The sequence below is a fragment of the Mastigoproctus giganteus genome, chromosome 3, assembly GCF_048544385.1.
Source record: "Mastigoproctus giganteus isolate SK-2022 chromosome 3, ASM4854438v1, whole genome shotgun sequence".
Lineage (NCBI taxonomy): Eukaryota > Metazoa > Arthropoda > Arachnida > Uropygi > Thelyphonidae > Mastigoproctus > Mastigoproctus giganteus.
The window spans coordinates 151,854,960-151,876,423 of NC_143577.1; the positions used below are offsets into that span (position 1 = coordinate 151,854,960).

Below are 21,464 nucleotides of genomic sequence, written 5' to 3' on the forward strand. Positions count from 1 at the left end.
GGTAGAAGTAACCCCAGAGAAACGTACCAACTGTGTGGTACTACACTTAAGGTGGAAGAAAATGAAAAAGACCTGGGAGTAATTGTGCGGGCAGATATGAAGTTTTCTGAGCAATGCAGACAGGCTGCCAGGGCAAGTCATGGGGTTTTGTCAATGATATATAGGAATTTTGCTAGCAGGGAAAAGGAGGTGATCATCCCTCTGTATAAGGCAATGGTCAGGCCACGCCTTGAGTACTGCGTACAGGTCTGGAGGCCTCATTTTAGGAAGGATGTAGATTTACTTGAGTGTGTACAGAGAAGGGCAACAAGATTGGTGAGGGGAATGAAGGGATCCTCTTACCAAGAGAGGCTTAAGTTCTGCAAATTGCAGTGGCTGGAGACTAGGCACCTGCGCGGTGATCTGATTGAGGTATATAAGGCCTTGAATGGGTTGAGCACGCTGAATTCTGATGGGATCCTTCCACTTGTTCAGATTATGAACCTAAGGGGACATAAATTCAAATTAAGAAAAGAAAGATGTAGAATAGATGTGTGGAAATTTGCCTTTAGCCAGCGGGGTGGTTAATTGCTGGAACAAACTTTCATCTGTCGTTGTGGAAGTTGATAGGTTGAATAAATTTAAGGAGGAACTGGACAGGCATTTGGAGGGAATGGTGTGTTTTTTTTTGTTTTTTTTTTTTGTTGGCTGATGCTGCATAAGCTCATACATTTGCTTTCTTGCATCACATGCCACTACTACTACTACCCTCGCTAATCCTGGTTACAGTTAATCCAGATTAACTTATATACATAAAATGTTAATTTATATACATAAGTTAACATATTTTATATAATTATGGGTTCTAAAGAATTAAAAAGTGAAATAAAAAGAAAACACTTTACTTTAACTATCATTAATAAGCTCAAAGCAATAGGGCAACTTGAAATTGGTGTTCCTGGAAAAAAAATTGCTGAGAATTTGGTATTGGCCAACAGGCTGTGTCAGATATTAAAAAAAAAAAAAAAAAAAGAATCTATAAAGACATTTCCTTTAAAATTCGATGTGAGGAGTGATAAAAGCAATGTATCAAATAGACAGCATTAAAAACGTCAAAAGTGTTGCTGGAAGAAGCTGTATTAAGTGGTATTCACAGCAACGCTCAAATGGCATTGCCATGCGACTCCAGCACCACCTGATAAATGTATAAAAAGATAATACATTTATCCATCTATCAATGGATAAATGTAATTATCACTTAATCCAGATAACCTCTCCCCCAATTACTCTGGATTAGTGAGGGTTTACTGTACCTGCAAGGAAATTGACTTAAGGGTTTAAGGCTTTAAATGGATTGAATAAACTAAATGCTGATGGCAACCTTATTCCTTGACAACACATAAGGTGGCTGTTCAGCCAGAGTGCAACTGATTGTTGGAACAGACTGGCATGTGGAAGTGGGAAGTTTGAATAAATTTAGGAAGGATTAGGCAAATTATTAGAAGAGGTTTGTTTGCACTGTACTTTTTTTTTTATGTTATATGAGTTTGCTTTATAGCATAATTTGACATTGTTAATACTAATATTAAGTGGAAATTTTAATTTAATCAATATAGTTTGGACCTAAATTTAATTTCATATGTAGGACATTAGATAAATACTTAATCATATTTTGAGAAATAATATAGGTGTAATGAATCCTCTCTAAAGCAGACATCATTGGGTCAGGAGGAAATGCCGACTATACAAAAGTGTCTGCTTTCCCCAAAGGTCAGTGCTGTTAGTTTCACTAATTCAGAAAAATGAAATTCATTTTAACTGGTTATTTAGACTTTTTAAATTAATTTTCAGTATAACAATAATTAACTTTTAATAAATAACATTACTTTTTAATAAACATTAACTTTGAATAAACACGAATGTAAATTACTTGTTTAGACAATTACTGATCATAGTGATCTATTCATCCATTTCTATTATGGATGATTAGATCACTTACTAGTTTCAGTCCATGCTCATGAATTTTTCCCACAGAGAATTTTTAATGTAATAGGATACAATTCCCTGCTCCCCATAATGGGTTAGAACTCCTCACTTTTTTAAATTTCTGCATACAGCCTCACCAAAAAGAGCAAGGAATTCTGTTTCTTGAAAAATTAACATGCAATCAATGCAATGCATAGGAAAATTTCAATCAGTAATCCAAAATAACCTGTATACACAAACAAACTTCAATAAAATCTTGATATTTAGCTACTTAAATGCTATGGGTGATTTTCTTGTGATTTCCTTATTGATTGTGCAACAGTGCTTTTCAAATATTATATTTGTGTTTGAACATCATTGTTGCAGATAATCGTAGTATGGCTGATTTGTTTCTGTGTACTAGATCAGTGGTTCTCAAACTACTGAGATCTACGGACCCTTTCAAAAATCAAAAAGGTTTGCAGACCTTTATATATATATATATGGTCAACCACTGTTTCACAGATCCCCTGGAACTGGTCTATGAACCCCAGTTTGGAAACGCTGTATTAGATGATAAGAGTGGGATGATCTGAAATTAAAACTTGTTGCATTAATAGACAAGTTTGAGTCATGGACATAATAATTTGTTGACCCGAGCAGAATAAAAATGGGGATCAAGCAGCAGCTCAAGTCTTAGAATGTGGTGATTCTGGCTTCCCTAATGCAGGCTCACATAAGAACATAAGTAGCATGTTTTGTTCCAACAGGAGGTAGTCTTATTAGGAGATTCAGTTGCAAGGAACCTGGGAATATAATTTGTAATAAAATGGTGGAATAAAGTCAGAATATATCTGCATTGTGAAAAAATTTATGGAAATAATTAATTGTCAGTCCACCAGAGAATTAATTGGTTTTGGTTATTCATGTGAGTACTAATAACTTTAAATGGACACAGACTGAAGACGTTTGAAAAGTAAGTCATGGTGGAAAAATGTCACAAGTTAAAAGAAGATGTAATTTTATCTGCTGTTTTTCCTAGGCAAATAGGATGGAGTGTGTGATGTGAGTTATCCCTCTAAGCTGAGGGACTACTCAGCAAACAGAGGAAACATACAAATCAAGGAATGGGTGGTAACAATGAGATTGGTTGATCAGTTAATATCTTGAAGTGAAATTAATAGCTAATATCTAGTGGATATCAAGAATTGATTTATACGTTTTTTCTGTTCCAATATTTACTTTTCAGTTCAAATGCCCATGGCAACTTTCCATTTTGTTCATTATGTTAGATGGAAATCTTCAGATGCAGCAACATGCAAAACTGAAGCTTTCTAGTAAGAGTATGGTTTTGTTCCTCCTCACTAATTTTTTGCTCTTCTCTGTACCTGTTCCAATAGATCCATATACTTCTTAAGATGAAGCTTCTAGACTTGTATTCAATATTTAAGGTGGCCTAACCATTGCCTTATGCAAAAGATAATCGCTTCCTTATCCCTGCTGGAAAAATTACTGTATATCAGTAACTGTAAGTGACAGATGCCAATCAACATGTGCATATTATTAGGTGTAACTTAATTCTTGAATTTTTCTTAAGTGATAATTAACAGATATTTCAGGAATTTTCAGTGGAGATATCAAAGAAAACATTTTAAAAAACAGTCTTTTGGGAGTTTCAGTTGTGTGGACAGAACAGAAGAACAAAAATTATTCAAACGTTGTCTTTGGTCTCATTGAACCCTGTGCCAGATTTGGGGTTAAGGAGTTAAACTACATTGAATATTGATAGACATAATTATTATGTTGTGTGGAAAGTGATAATGAATGATATCATATTAGGTATTTTTTGAAATTAGAATATCTAAGGCTTTTTCAACTTAATATCAGAATTGTCTTCTAATATGTTTGTTTACTTTTATATTTTCAGACATCAGACCTTTCAAATGTCCCTACTGTGAATACTGCAGCCGTACTAACAGCCAGCTCAAGGTTCACATGATGAGACATCAAGGTAATTTTATATATGTATAATATAGTCATATATATATGCATAGTAGGAACCATTCATATACAAAATGTTACATTTGTTCATTTTAAAAGTGATGATTGATGATAGCTATGGTGTAACTTGTAGTCATTATGGTTTATGTGAAACAGCTGTTATTCATATGTGATAAATAGCAGATGGTTTTATAATCTTTTGTTTGTTTTAAATATTTTTATTTCTGGATATTGACTCATTGTAATGTACTTAGATTTTTTACAGCTACTTTTTTGATCATTAGGGATAAAGAGGATGAAGTTCCTGGTCAGTTTTTTTTTTTTTTTTTTTACTCCACACAGCATTTTATCAGTTGTATATATTATTGATGGACAGTAGAAAACAAAATTATATAGGTAAAACATTAAAATGGTAAAGACAAAGGAGTGGGATGCAAAATAATTTTGTCATTGTACACTTAGATTTCAAAAAGCCTTTGATACTGTTCCACATGAAAGACTGCTATATAAATTGGAGCAGTGTGGCCTTAGGGCCAAGTTACTCCTATGGACTGTATAGTGGAATCCCTCTGGGTGCAGTCAAAGGCTCAGCCACATTTAATTTCCTTAATTAAATGTAGGTGGATCTTTTACTGCTTTCAGTATATTTTAATGATATTGATGAAGACATATCATGACAAACTTTAATGTCAAAGTTTGCACATGATACAAAAGTTGGAAGAGTGGTTAATGACTGAAATCAGAGTATGAAGCAGCAACAAGACCTAGAAAAATTAGCCAAATGGGCTGAGAAATGGAAATTGAGGTTAAACATTGAAAAATACAAGATACTGCATGTGGAAAACTAATCCCAGAATAATATACTAGTTCAGTATATTATACCCTCAAGAGAGTGGAAAAAGACCTACTGTGAATTGTAGTCTGATATGAAGTTTTCTGGGCAGTGTAGATGAGCTGCTAGGCAAATCAGTACAGAAATTTTTCCAGCAGAGAAATGGAGGCGATTGTTCCATTGGAAATAGCAATGGTTAGGTTGCATTTTGAATACTGCGTACATATTGGGAGCCCTATTTTAGGAAGGATCTGTTGGAATGGATGCAGAGAGGAGCAACAAGAATAGACAGGGACACAAAAGGGCACCCTTACCAAGAAAGACTTCAATTCTGCAAACTGCAGTGTCTATAAACTAGGCAACTGCAAAGAGGCCCGACTGAAATGTTTAAGGCTGTAATAGATTAAGTAAATTAAATGTGGATGGCATCCTGGCTCTTGCCTATATATAAGGGAACATACATTTAAATTGAAAAAGGATAGATGCGTGAATTTTCTTTCATCCAGAGAGTGATTTATTGTGGTAATGAATTTCCATCTGGTGTTGTGTAGGTGGGTTGTTTGAATTATTATTGGTAGTGACAAATGATGCAAGAAAGCAAGCTTATACAGCATCAGCCAAAAAAAAATACAAAAAAAATAATCCCATTTTACTTATCCATTCCCTCCAGTAGTTTGTCTAGTTCTTCCTTGAATTTTTTAAGGTGTCTACTTCCACAACAACAGATGGAAGTGTGATCGAGTAATCAACCACCCACTAGCTAAAGGCAAACTTCCACACATCTATTCTGCAACCATCCTTCCTCAGTTTGAATTTATGCTCCCTCATGTGTGTAGTCTGAGCAAGAGGAAGAATCCCTTCAACATTGAGCCTGCTTAATCCATTCCAAGCCTTAAACACCTCAGTCAGATCACCTTGCAGGTGCCTAGTCTTCAAAAGCTGCAATTTGCAAAACTGATGCCTTTGTTGGTAAAAGCACCTCCCTTTTCCTACTCACCAATCTCATTGACTTTCTCTGTACTCATTCCTGCAGATCTACATCCTTCCTAAAGTGAGGCCTCCAGATCTGTATGCAGTACTTGATATCAACCAATAAAAAATAAAAATATAGTATATACAGTTTCAAGAGCTTCCGCTCTCTTAGCTCTCAAAAACACCTCACCTTACAATCCTTTGTTAAAACTAATAACACATGAGCTGATTGATGTCTTCACAAGCATTAATAAACTGTTGTCTTCGTTTGGACTAGGTCACAGTGGTATTCCAAAAAATGAGTGTGCTGATGATGCCGCAAAACATCCCTCTAGCATAGCTTTAACAAATGATCTGGTCCTGTATCCTGATTATAAACACAATATACAGAAAATATGTATGAAACAATGGACACTTTTGTGGAAAAAGCAAACACACAAAAGCTATTTTAGCTGAAATCTGAACCACAATTATGGACTTCTAGCCTCCATAAAAATAGAAAAGAAGTAATCCTAGCCCAGATAGGTCATACCCACCTCACTCATTTATTTCTGCTCACAGGAAACAATTCTCCTCAGTGCATGCACTGCTTGCAACCACTATCAGTAAAGTACATACTCATTGAATACAGCTTGTTCAACAGTGCCCAAAAGTCTACTTTCAGCTCCCTCTCAAACCTACAAGAACCTTTGTCATCTATCAGCATCATAGGTAATGATGCAGAACTCTCTGAATTTTTCTCCTATCTTAAATGAATTAGTGACCAATTCTAATTATTCATAGAGCAGTTATATGTAATTTACAAACTTTGGTAGATGCAATATGGCATAAGTAGCCCATGTGCCAGAAACTCCCATAACAACAAAAGCAACCCTCCTATCCTCTGCGTCTTTTCTTTATGCATTGTACTCTCCATATTCAACTTCTGTATACCTCATATCTGAGTGATATCATGTCTCTGATATCCCCATTTGATGACTTGAAGAGGACTTCAAATCCATCAAATTTATTTACTGTGCTCCTAGCATTGGTGTACATGCAAGTATACATGCATGTCTCTTTGCACTTAGTTACCCTAACTCAGCCCATATATTTCCTTATTCCATGATGACCCACAGCAGACCTTGAAATGCCTGGTACCTTACTTTCCAGAATGCTGCATGTTCCAATAGAAACATTGCAAGAATCAGTTTTGCTTTTGTCTGTGGCTGTTGTTAACCTGTTAGTCCATGTAACCCCCACCCCAAGCCAGCAGTTTTCCAACTCACCTAACACTGTCTTGATGACATCATTCTTGAACCCATTCTATTTAAATGTATGTCTCATTCCTGTAGAAGCAGTCTCTCCTGTTAACAAGCACAGACCACGCTAAGAAAAATTCTACCCCACAAGCCTTGCACATTCTCTCCAGGGCCAAATTGATTTACAAAGCTCTTGCCATGTACTCTCTTCCATGTTTGTGCAGAATTGCAGATACTTTCAAATTTAACCCTAACGTGTGACTTTTTTCCAACATTGCCCTGTACTTGTTAAGTAATTCCATAGATCTCCTACTCTTAATGTCATTAGTGGCAACATCTACAAAAATATAAGCTTTTGTGTCCATAAAATATCTGCTCTACAATGTCATCAACTTTTGCCCAGGGCAGACCTACTCTGGTCCTATTCCACCTATCCTTTTTGCACTATATCCCATTTCCCTGAGAATAGAATCACCGACAATAACTAACTCCTGTGGGACTAGTGCATTCTGGTCCCACAGGAGTTAGTTACTGCATTTGGTTAGCAGTAATCCAAGATTAACATATCACTTTAATGGTACTAAATTATAGTGCAGATTGAAAAAGACCTAAGAATAATTGTATGATCTGACATGAAGTTTTCTGAATAATGCAGGCATGCTGCTAGAATAGCTCATGTGATTCTATCAACAGGAATTTTGACAGCGGGTACAAAGAGGTTATTATCCCATTGAGGTTATTACCGTGTTGGCCAAGATTTTTGAATCTCCAGTGAATGCTAAGTTTTTATATATATTTAGTCATTTTATTGACTTAATGGTTATACAAAATTATTTTCTATAAGTAGCTTTATAGTCCTAGTCAAGCTCCTTGGTTTATTTGAATTTAGATAGTGATTTTGAAAGTTAATACTTAGTTTCTGTAGATACTTAGTGTCTGTTTGTAACTTTCTGCCATTGTTATATAATACAGAATAGTGTAACGTAAATCCTGAACTTCATAGCATAAGGTTTAATGTAAAACTTAAATAGTGAAATACATAGCATAGAAATCTATTAGATTAGTATAGTGTTATCAATTAATCAGTAAAATTTATTAACCTTATTAAATTTCATTGTTAATTAAATTATACTTAAATGGAATCATGACCCAGACTAGAGCAGCAAAGCAACAAGCACAATGTAGCTGTAGTACAGTGGCTCACAGGAGAACCAATGGGTCTATTCTCCAATGCATCAGTCTAAAAAAAGTGCGAAATGTGAAATGTTTGCAGACCTGTCTAGAACAGGACAGGATCTAGCCAAGGAGGGGGTGTGTGTGTGTGTGTGTGTGTGTGCGCGCTAGGTGCAGAGACTATGAAGAAATTAGGCACCAACTCAGCATTCAGATTGGCATCTGAGAGTTTGAGATGTAGGGTAGATGCCCTCAAAGAAATTGAGGGGCCCATCAAGCTCTCAGCTGCCCAACTCAACTCAAGAGCTCACTCCTGCCCATCACGCAATACGATGGCAATCCCCAAGGCAGAATGCACTGGTCCCACAGAAAGTAGTTATTGTTGATGACTATTGCCAGGGAGATGGGGAATATATTATGCAAAAAAGATAGGTGGAACAGGACCACGGTATGTCTGCCATGGCCATAAGTTAATGATGTTGTAGGACACATCATCTTTTAAGGGCACAAAAGGTGATATTGTTGTATATGTTGGCAATAATGACGTTAAGAGTAAGAGATCTGCAGATGTACTTAACAAGTACAGGTCAATGCTGAAAAAAAGGCACGAGTTAGGGTTAAATTTGAAAGTGTCTGCAGTTCTGCCCAGACACTATAGAAGGGAGTATATGATGAGAGCCTTGTCAACCAATTCGGCCCTGGAGAGATTGTGCAAGGCTCTTGGGGTAGAATATTTTTCAGCATGGTCTGTGCTTGCTAACAGGAGAGACTGCTTCTACAGGGATGGATACACTTAAATAGAAAGAGCGCAAGAATATTTGCTGATGCTATCGAGGCACTATTAGGTGGGTCAGAAAACTGCTAGCTTGAGGGGATTCACAGACTAAAAGATTAACAGTAGATGCAGGCAGAGGCAAAAGTGATTCTTGCACTGCATCTATTGTAATGAGCAGCAGCCTAGATAGCAAGTTACTGGGGATTTCAAAAGATGTTGGGAGTCATCATGGAACAAGTAAATACATGGCGGTGTTAGGGAACTAAGAGTAAGAACAGATGCATGTATACTTGCATGTACAGCAATGCTAGAAGTATAGTAAATAATTTTGAAGTGCTGATCAAGGCATCAAAGGCAGATATTGTTGGGATATCAGAGACATGGTGTCATATAGATATAAGCAGTGCAGAATTGGAATTTGGGGAGTACAATGTGTACAGAAAGGATAGACAGGGTAGGAAGGGCGGAGGGGTTATACTGCTACTTAAGAAACAAAATCTAAGGAAGTGCATCCACTTGATATGGGTGGACAGTGGAATGTTGAGTCTGTTTGGTGTGACATAAACACTGGGAAAGGACAAATGAGAGTGGACGTTTGTTATAGGCCTAATAACTCTGATGAGTAGAATGAACAGTTGTGTAGAGAAATAGTGGGAAAGTGAATCAGAATGTCTTGTAATGGGGGATTTTTAACTTTCCAGATATTGACTGGAACTTGTAGTGGTCACTCGCACGCTAGCAAGACTTTTGTAGATTTATTGGAGGATTGTTTTCTACAGCAACAAGTTCAAGGGGCAACCAGAGGGAGTAATACTCTTGATCTGATTATCAGCAGTGATTATTCATGCATTAAGAATTTGCAGATAAAGGAACCAATAGAGGACAGAGGTTCATAGTGTAATCATATGAGATTTACTTAAAGATGTAACTACCATCAAGGGTAAAGGGAAGGGTTTTTGTTTTTGTAAAGGTGACTACAGTGGTCTCAGACAGTTTTTAAATTCTATACAGTGGGATCAACTGATAATGTTACCAACGGTGAATTCTAAATGGGAAGCCTTCAGGGAAACTTAATCCTGGAGGCTACTAGGCTTTTCATAGCAAGAAATACTGTTCAAAGTTAAGGCCTAAATCGATGTCAGATGAATTAATGAGGCTTGTGGTAGAGAAGAAAAATGCATGGGATGCATATAAATTATCAGGCGACATAGAAGCTTACAGCAGATATAAGCTAGTCTGTAATCAAGTTACAAAGGAGGTTCGCCAGGCAAAGGCAGATTACGAGAAATCTTTGGCAAAGGATGCAAAGAAGAACAGCAAACAGTTATTTACTTATGTAAACTCTAGAAGAAAGGGGATGAATCAGATTGGTTCACTTAACATAGATGGTTCGACTATTGATGATCCTGTGCAAGTAGCTGATAAACTGAATGAGAATTTTGCATCTACATTCACACATGAGGAGTTATTCAAGGAGGGGAATGCCAAAAATTTATCAAACTCTAACAGGGAGCTAAGTGATTTTGTAATAACTGAGAGCAGAGTGGTGGAGGAGAAATGTTCAAGTTGAAACATAAAAATGGCACGAGGTGCTATTTTTATGTTTCAACTTCAACAATTCCATCTGCCCGAGGTGCCTTTTTTATGTTGAAACATAAAAAAGCACCTCAGGCAAATGGAATCTTTCCAGTTATATTGAAGGAGGCAGCAAGGGAAGTAAGCAAACCCTTAGCCGTAATTATGGGAGCATCCTTAGAGTTAGGGGAGATCCCCATGGACTGGAGATGTGCAAATGTATCCCCAATTCACAAAGTGGGTGCAAAGGGTGACACAAATAATTATAGACCTGTTAGTTTAACTTCGGTTCCGAGGAAAATAATGGAGTCACTGGCTAAAGAGTTGATACAGGATCACCTAGACAACACTGCAGTAATAGTTCAGACACAGCATGGGTTTGTTAAGGGGAAGTCTTGTCTGACCAATTTGATTGGATACTACGATGTGGTCACAAAGGAACTGGATGCAAAAAATAGTTTTGATATCATATACTTGGATTTCAGGAAAGCTTTATGTACTGTTGCACATGGAAGACTGCTGTACAAATTGGAATGGTATGGCATTAAGGGCAAGTTGCTGCAATGAATAAAGGGATGGTTGGGTGGGAGATGGCAGAGAGCAGTAATAAATGGAAACTGCCCTATGTGGACTAATGTTACTAGTGGAGTCTTTCAGGGTTCGGTACTGGATCTATTGTTGTTTTTTGTATTTATCAATGAAGGGATATCAGGCTTAATGTCCAAGTTTGCAGATTATACAGAGGTTGGCAGGGTTGTTAATGACAGCAAAGACAGTATGCTACTGCAACAGGATCTAGAAAAGCTAGGCAGATGGGCTGAAAAGTGGCAAAAAACAGGAAACACGCAAGAAATTAAAAAAATATCGAAAGAATATTACTAAACCCTGTTCAAAGGGAGGAAAAAAACGCCCTTGCCTTAGATAATAGAAGAGACAAAACACCCTCAATAACAAAAGAAGTTCAGAAAGCAATTAGCCAAATTAAGAATGACAAGGCACCCAGAAATTATAGTATCCAAGCAGAACTATGGAAATTCGGGGGCGATGCATTGTTAAAAACACCTTGCACAGTTCTTTAATCTAATTTTATTTACAGGTGATGTACAAAACTGGAAAAGTGGAATAATAAATAAATAAACCACTTGTACCTATACACAAAAAGGAGATAAAGAAAATTGTCAGAATTATAGACCCATTACCCTTTTAAACAATATATATAAAATTTTTATAAGGATTTTACAAAAGAGGATACTTAAAATATATGAAGAAACAATAGGGGAAGAACATGCAGAATTTAAAAAAGACAGATCAACAATTGACCAAATATTCACACTAAACATCATTGCAGTAAAATATTGGAATCAGAAGAAACCTCTTTATCTGTGCTGCATCAATTTCAAGTGGGCATTTGATTCTGTAAACAGAGAAAATTTAATGAAGCAACTACAAAAAATCACACTTTATCAAGAAATAATCATGTTTGTAAACAATTTCTACAAAAATACAAGAGCAATAGTAAAATTCAACAACCTTAAAACAGAAATTTGAAATAGAGAAAGGAGTCATGCACGGATGCCCTTCATTCCCATATCTGTTTAATATCTACCTAGAAGAACTAATGAAATTAATTGAAGAAAAAAAGAGGCACAATAATAAATGGAAAAAATATAAACCACATAAAATATGCAGATGATATTGTGATTTTAACAGAAACCAAAGAACAACTAAAAGAAATATTAACAAAATCAATAAAGCAAGCAACAACAATTATGGAATTAATATAAATAAAACCAAAGTAATGGAAATCAGAAAAAAATAGAAGACACAAACATCCAAAATCAACAGATAGAACAAGGTATTTGTATACCTTGGCTCTCTAATAAATGGAAACCTAAGTAATATTGATCAAATTAATCACAGACTGAACATTGAATGGACAAACGTGAATATACTCAACAACATATGGAAGAGCAATTAAAATCTAAAATAGTTCAAAATTAAACTATATGAAACTGTCATCATACCCACAGCAACTTATGGATCACAGACATGGAGAATAAATAAGAAAGAAAGGCAAAATATAATGGCATTTGAAATGAGATGTCTAAGGAAAATCAATAAAAACAAATTGGAGAGAACACAAAACTAATGAACAAATAAGAAAAGATCTAAATTTTGAATGCACCATAATAGAACAGATCTAAAAAAAATAACTTCAGTAGTTTGGACATGTGAACTGGATGAAACAACACAGGCTGTCTAATGTAGTACTGACAGGAAGAATTGGAGATAAGAGACGACCAGGAAGATCCAAAAGAGAATGGCTGCAATGCCTAAATGAAACACAGGCTTTCAGAGCTATCAACAAATGATGAAAAATTCAAGAGACCGACAACAATGGAGGTTGATATCTAAATAGGAATTCAACCCATGCCAAATGGAATAGTAGGATGATGATGCTTTTCTCTGCACCCATTTTATTATTATGCTCCCTGTTTTTTTTTTTTTTTTTCTTCTACCAGTTTGAATATATCTCCTTCATTTTTTTCTCCTACCTGTTTGAATATATCTCCTTCACTCCTTTTACTTATCTCGTTCAGGGAACTGCATTCTTCAATCCTGTTTAGGTGTATATTTGCCAAGTTTTTCGGTTAGCACCCCAAAACTGTTCCTCATAGTAATGGTAATTACACTTTGGCAACTTCTACAGAAGATATCCTCTGTATCTTCTGTAGAAGTTGATATTTAAAGCAAAATGAATGCTAATAGACCCAGAGACAGACCAGAGGAAGGTGGACTAATGATGTCAAACAAGCATTAGAAGGAAGAATGTTTACTTTGACTAGAGTAAAAAATCTAATAGGGAGGACAGGTGTGGAATGATTCATATTCTAGAACTTCCATCAGTATATACCTCTTGTTATGCCAAGGGATATACTGATAATTGGATATTTATACTATCATAAGTAATCTATATTGGTATAAAGTTTGGATGATGATTTTTTTATGTAACCCATCCGCTGAACTCTTCTGCTGGCATATATATCTCTATGTTCCTTTTTTCAAGGTAATAAATGACTGCTGCTGGAACGAGTACAGAGAAGGGCAACAAGATTAGTGAATGGAACAAAGGGGTGCTCTTACGAAGAAAGGCTTAAGTTTTGCAAATTACAGTGTCTGGAGACTAGGCACCAGCGAGGTGTTCTGATATAGGTGTATAAAGCCTTGAATGGTTTGAGCATGCTCAATGCTGATGGGATTCTTCCTCTGTCAGAATAATCACCTGAGAGGGCATAAATTCAAATTGAGGAAAGACAGATGTAGGATAGATGTGCGGAAATTTGCTTTTAGCCAGCAGGTGGTTGGTTGGTGGAACAGACTTCCATCCCTTGTCGTGGAAGTTGATAGCCTAAATAAGTTTAAGGCTCAGCTGGACAGGTATTTTGAATGAACAGAGGGGTGAAGTGGAAGTGGTTTTTTTTTTTTGGCTGATGCTTCATGAGCTTGCTTTCTTGCATCAAATGCCTCTACTAATGCTAATGCTAAACATTTTAATGGTCCTGCTTTTGATGCTCTTTTCTTCTGTACCCACCGTCAGTCCTGTGAATTGCTATGTATTTTTTGACATCTATAGCACTCCCATTTAAAACACTTTCCCATATTGCCTTTTTTGTAAGGTGCCAAGAAGGAATAAATCCAGATATAATTCTCCTTCCTCTTGTTGATTTTGGGAAGGGGATGATAGAGACTAAATTCTATGAATTATTAATCTTGCAGTTTGTTTACTTCATAAAAATTGCTCCAGGTAGTAGTAGTAGTAATCAATACATGTGATGCAAGAAAGCAAGCTTATGTAGCATCAGCCCAAAAAAAAATAAAAAACTATTTCACACATTTGTTCCCTCTAAACCTTTGTCCAGTTCCTCCTTGAATTTATTTAAGCTATCAGCAATCAACTACCCACTGGCTAAAGGCAAATTTCTGCACATCTATTTTATAACTGTCTTTCCTCAATTTGCATTTATGCCCCCTCAAGTTCATAATCTGAGCAAGAGGAAGAATCCCATCAGAATTGAGCCTGCTCAACCCATTCAAGGCCTTATACACTTCAATCAGATCACCCTGCTGGTGCCTAGTCTACAGATGCTGCAATTTGCAGAACTGAAGCCTTTCTTCATAAGACCACCCTCACTAATTTTGTTGCCTTTCTCTTTACTCAATCAAGAAACTACATCCTTCCTAAAATTAAGCCTTCAGACCTGTACACAGTACTTAAGGCATGGCCTGACCATTGGGAGTAATATTCTGCAGATAGACCTTGATGATCTTATTTGGCAGTTGCCTTCCCCTTTCTCCTTGGAGACTTTAATGAATACTACCCTGCAGGTTAGTGGTGATATTAATGTTGCAATGGACATAATAGTGTCCATTGCAACATTAACCGTCTGTTGGTCTCTTTATTTTCAACCTACTATAAACACAATTGTGCACGATCCATTTTTCATATGTAAAGAAAACATATGCAAAAAAAAAAAAACGTTGATTTAGGCATATGTTTTTTATGTTTTTTTTAAAAAATGCTTGCATTTGGGCATTATCTTTGCTGTCGGTGAGTGAAGCCTAAAAGAAACAAATTGATTATCCTGCATGCTGCATTTAGTGTTCTTTCACCAAAATACATAAACAACAACTTAAATTAGCCATTGCTTCCATTGGGAGATGCATGGATCAAAGGTGATAGTAGCACACTTCGATAATTGAATGGAAAAATGCAAGTAATTTTATATTCTTGTTTTTAAACATAAGATAATTAACAAGCAAGGCTTAAGAAAATGTGTGGTTTTAATTTTTTTTTTCTTATGGCTCAACATAAGTAACAACACAGTTAACAATGCTAATCGACAACTAGAAACATAATAATTGGCATTAATGTCACTCATATCAATTTTGTTTAAATTAGAAAAAAAACAGCTCTGGTATACTTTATTCGAGGATGCTCCCATCAGAGAATTAATGTTGAAATGGACAAAATACCCTGTGGATAATGCTAATAAGGAAAGTATACATTGCACCCTTCATCAGTCCTGCAATATAATGGATACACCATTGTGCAATCGCCAATGCTGCTAGGGTAATATTTTGTAGCATCTCCACAGCATCATTTTACTTCCCAGATCCCTGGTCCTGAAACATTAGCATTTGCATTAGTAGAGGCACATGATGCAAGAAAGCAAGCTTGTACAGTATCAGCCAAAAAAAAAAAAAAAATCCCTTTTCACTGACGCATTCATCCCAAATTTTTATCTAGTTCTGCCTTGAATTTATTTAAGCTGTCAACTTCCACAACAACAGATGGAAGCTTGTTCCAGCAATCAGCTACCTGCTGGCTAAAAGCAGACTTCCGCACATCTATTCTACAACTGTCTTTCCTCAGTTTTAATCTATGCCCCCTCAGGTTTGTAATCTGAGCAAGAGGAAGAATTAATGGACAGACCTTACTCCAAATAGTCCATTTAAGTGAGGTTTTATTCTATATAAAAACAGACTTTTGAAAAGAGCTTATACTATTTAATGTACTTTCTTCACACAGATTGCTGCTAACTTTCAAATAAATACCTTCCCTCAAAATTCAGTTTAATAAGCGCAACAGAAACTTGTCCGAGGGCACTTGTGTATGATTTGTTAAGCCGATTCGTGCACACACACACCTACACTATCGACACTTAATGACATGCATTACCTTTCTTCATCAGGTACAGGATACCTTCCTCAATTTTTCTGGCAGCTGAAAAAACAATCACAAATAATTTTCCTACTTCTCTGTATCATCATCTACTCTTGTTTGACATAACATTGTCTTGAGCAGATCTCCTATATGAAATGAGCAGTTAATTTGGACATGCATAAATTATTGTATACCACTTGTATTTTCTGTGATGAATTCAAGCAGTTGATAGATATGTGGATGGTGGTAGAATCTGACATGTTATGATGTCGCAGATGTCATACAGCTGATCACTTGCTTTAAACCATGTCACGTGACTAACTGATTGTGGTCTACTCTGCTGATAGGTATATCACATTGTGTTTTTGATTAACATGCTCTAAATGAGTTTCTGTTGAACCTACCATTTATTTATGTGAAGTGCTGACTCCAACATTTTACATTCCCAATTGTTAGCTGACCACTACAATGGTCAATTCCTATGTAAAATCACTTTATTATAAATTATCCTTTGCAGCTCATGTATAGACAATTCAACAAAATTAACTCTTTAAATATTATTCTGTTGTGCATCTCTTCTGCTCAATGTATACTTTGTCGCATTGCACTTCATGTTGATGTTTCACTGAAGATTGCATTTTCATTAACTGTACTCGTCTTTTGCTTTTGTATCTTGCAATTAACTGTTTATTTTTCCCTTGGGTTCTTAAGCTTTGTCTAATAGTAGTTTCAGAGCCTCTACTGAAATATTTTGCCTTAATTCATCACTGAAACATGCAACTGTCATTCTTTAACTGATTACGGAGTATTTCTGTGTACGTTTTTTTTTCCCGCACTCTTTTTGCCAATTTATCTTTCTACCTTCTTAGCATCTGTGGGCACAACTTTCACCCAACTTCTCTCCTCTTTCCCTTGTCATTTTTTCCCCTTTATCACTTGTTAATCCAAATCTTTACCAATATGAAGTGAAACACACTACATGTATCCTTATTTAAATCTAACCTTGAACCCAAAAGATCAGGATCTTTCATGTTGTTCTATCTTCTGTACTCACAGTTTTAACTTCTTTAGTAATAAATAATGCCCTTTTATTTCATAAACTTTACAACTGTGATTGATACATTGATTGTCCTCAAATTTAGATAATTATGAGATACAATATAGACAATCATTTGTTTCTTAGCATGCAGACATTTCAATGATTGAAACCTTGATTCTATGCTGTTTCTTGAGAAAAGATCCATTGTTTCTAGCTCCAGGCAGATTTACCTTCACACTGTTGCAGTTAACTTTAATATTGCCTCTTTTTCAAATGTACACTCTGAATATATCTTCTAATAAGCAGATCTATTCTCCCTTATATTATTAACACTAATTCTTCTAAAACTGAATTTGTAGTTATAACTTTTAGTGAAGTATTACATAATTGTGCTGAAGCTTTATCTTTAATTTTAATTGTTATTTGAATTTTTTTCATCTTTTATTTTTTAAGTTTATCTGATTTCTTTATACTGCTTTAATGTTCTTTCTAATGCTATATATCTACTTTTTTTTTTTTTGTAAGCCCATATTGCTGTCCTGTATCTTAGGTTTGTTTTAGCTGTCTTGCAGTAACAATTTGTGTTTTCCACCATTTCACCCACTCTGATAAAGTTCTTTTGCCAAACCTGGTCTACTGTCTGGATATTTTTTTGACCCATATGGATATATTTTTGAACTTACTGTTAGTTGCATAATCACTGTACTTGAAATATGCTGAATAACCGGGCTTTGATTATGGTACTTTTGACTTCCAGTAATCATAATACTAATGGGAGTTTATGTAATATTAACTAAACTTTGCTCAGTTAATTTTTATCTTGATTTATGTACAGGCATACCTCGGTTAACGTTACCTCTGATAACGAAGCTTCGATATAACGAAGTCGGCAATTTCAAGCCCCATTTAACATAAAAAAAAATATTCCAGTTTAATCACCTGAAATCTAAACAAACTGAAGAAATTACGGAAACCTTTTGGGCTTCTCGTGGTTGGTTCGAGAAATTTAAAAAACGGGCCAGGATTCATAGTGTAAAATTAACAGGAGAAGCTGCAAATAAGTTTCCAGAAAAACTAAAGGAAATAATTGAACGTGAAAATTTTCCATATTTGGTGTTCAATGTTGACGAAAGCAGTTTGTTCTGGAAACGGCTACCAACAAAAAGCTTCATTTCTATTGAAGAAAAATCAGCTGCTGGGTTCAAAGCAGCTAAAGACCGTTTAACGTTACTCTTTGGATCAAATGCCTCTGACAATTATAAATTAAAATTGTTATTAGTTTACCATTCAGAAAATCCGAGGGCGTTAAAAGGTAACATAAAAATGAATTTACCTGTAATATGGAAAGCAAATAGAAAAGCGTGGGTTACCAAGGAGTTATTTACTGATTGGTTTGTTAACCACTTTTGTCCTGAAGTAAAACGGTATTGTCAAAAAAAAACAACTTTGAAGAAAAAGCTCTTTTGTTGTTAGACAATGCTCCGGGACATCCTACTGATCTTAACACGTTGGACACATGCATTCCTGTCAAAGTTGTGTTTCTTCCAGCAAACACAACTTCCCTGATTCAACCATTGGATCAGGGAGTAATAGCATCATTTAAAGCTTATTATCTGCGTCGAACATTAAGCAGTTTAACTGAACCAGAGGATAAAGAGGAAATGACAGTTAAAACTTTTTGGAAAAACTACACCATTAAAAACGCAATTGAAAACATTGATAGTTCTTGGAAAGAAGTCACTAAGAAATGCTTAAATGGAGTTTGGCCCAGAAGTTGTACTAGAAGAAGAAAATAACATCCAAGAAATTAGAAATGAAGTTATCCAGATGGCTCAATCAATAGGTTTCGAAAATGTCGATGAAGAGGATGTTAGAAATTTATTGAATGCAGAAGATGATGTTTTTTTAGTGGAAGATTTAGAAAACCTTGTTAGCAACGAAGACGAAGTTAAAGAAGTTCCTGCCGAAAAAGTGTTAACAACCAAAGATTTAAAAAAAGGTACTTAAATGACATTGAAAACGTTTTAAATTTTTTTAGTGAAAATGATCCTGATTTAGGAAGAAGTTTTATTGTTAAGCGATCAGTATTAAATGCAATAACTCCGTATAGGCAATTGCTAAATGCAAGAGAAAAAGAGCATAAACAACAACTTTAGACTCGTATTTTAAAATGTGATTTCACTTTGTATGTAAGTTGACTGTTTATTTAATAAAACTTTTCTTTGTTCGGAAAAAAAGCTTTTCATTTTCTTTACGTAGGAACGTATCCCTATTCTGGCCATAGTATTTTTACCTCTGAAAACGAAGTTTCGCTTAACGAAGTAATTTCGTAGAACGCATCCTATTCGTTATTCGAGGTATGCCTGTATTTCAATTAGATTTATAAGCATGAAACTACAGAAAATTAAATCAGGCAAACTTATGAACTTTACAGTCTATATTCACATGTACAGCTAAAGCATTCATTATTATTTTAATGAATTTGTTTAAAAGTTTTTTTTTTTATTGCCCATAAGATTATTTTTATTTTTAGGTATCAAACAGTTTCTTTGCCAAATCTGCAATTATAATGGTGTTACTCAATCAGATTTGAACAGACATCTCAAGACACGTACCCATTTACTTCGTTCAAGGAACTTATGCTCTTGTTGTGGAATTGGATTTTATACACGTAGTTTGTCAGAAGAACACTTCAGAATCTGCCACCAGGTTAATAAGGATTCAGGAGTTGAGAGCATTTCTGTTCAGAAACATGGAAAAGACTGTGTACCTCTCATAGGAAGTCAGGAACAGAATTCTGTAAGTTTGGAGAAAAGTAGTGGCATATGTGCATATTATAATGGTGCTGCTGTACCGATTATAAGTGGCACTGTTTCACTTAGTGATGAACATTCTCCTGAAGAGAATAATAATAATGACTATCAGTTTAGTTTGAAACATGTATCTATAACCACAAATGATGTAAATAGATCAGATCTCCTAACATCTACTCCACTATCTCACTTAAGGTGATTTCTGGTTTTTCTTTTTTTATTTCATCTGAGAACCAAGAGTTGTCTTCAAGGTAGGAACAATGTTCCTGATAATATAGCTTATTAGAACAGACCTAGCCAGACTTCTTTTTAACAGAGAGAGAGAGAGAGAGAGAGTGTGTGTGTGTGTGTGCACGCGCAAACTGCTGTTTAACAAGTTAAACTTTCAGTATTGGTGTAAATATAAAAATAGTTTACAGTTTTACACATTGAGAACTTGGATGCTAAAAATAATTCAGTAATTTAATATACTACAGAATTTTAATTTTGTGGTATTTAGATATGGTATATCTTTAATATACACACAATCATGTGCAGTTAAACACATGTTTTGCAGAATATAACTGGTGAGTTATAAGTGAATTATGAGGTGCATTAAAGTTATAAGGTTTCATAATTTATATTTCAAAAAGCTATTAATGAATATGAATGACATTGCTATGTAATATATATAATTGTTTGAGGTGCGTTCCATAATATGGCAGTGCTCCACACACACACACACAACAGATAGTTGGCACTGCTCCATGTGAAAATATGTGGTCATGAAAACAGTGTCATTTTCCATGCAGGAGTAGCCAGCAATAATCTGTTTTTTGCATTTAAAAGTGGAAAATCATATCCTGTAAGTTTGGATATATCATCAAAGATAAACCAATATCATCAAAAACATCAAAAAAATGTCTTAAAGATCTGACAAAAGTGAAAAATATATATAGTTAGGTGTACAAGTTCCAGTATTAAGAAACATGTCAACCAGGCCTGCAAATCAGTCATTCTTAGGACAACACTGTTTGATGAAGCAACATTTTTAGGTATAATAGTGGGCTCTGCATACAACAGAAAGACAGTCATTTAAACATGTGCCAAGTGATGCGTATGTGAGATGTTGAAGTGTATGGTGCTTTCTTTGCCAGTTGTTACCTTGGATGAGATGTGGATTCCACTCTTCAGTCTGAAAACCAAGTACCAGTCTCCCAGTGGAAGAACAATTTATTTGTGTCAAACAAATTTCATGTTGTTTCAAGTACAACAAGAAATTAGTTGACATAAATGATTCAGTTTAGCTGCAGTTTTGTGGAATGCTGGTGGTATCATCTTCACATTGCATTCAATTATAGGAAACTCATTTAGTGGTTATGGAGGAGAAATTGT

General features: G+C 35.3%; 1 protein-coding gene across 1 annotated transcript in view; it reads left to right on the plus strand.

Annotated features, from left to right (window-relative positions):
- Positions 1–20,289, plus strand: part of LOC150088330 (uncharacterized) — a 243,664-nt gene extending 223,375 nt beyond the window's left edge. The window contains exons 5-6 of the mRNA XM_090370125.1: positions 3,872–3,955; positions 19,811–20,289. Coding sequence (XP_090226251.1) covers positions 3,872–3,955; positions 19,811–20,289 — 563 coding nt within the window. The remainder of the gene's footprint in view (positions 1–3,871; positions 3,956–19,810) is intronic.
- Positions 20,290–21,464: the final 1,175 nt, after the last annotated feature.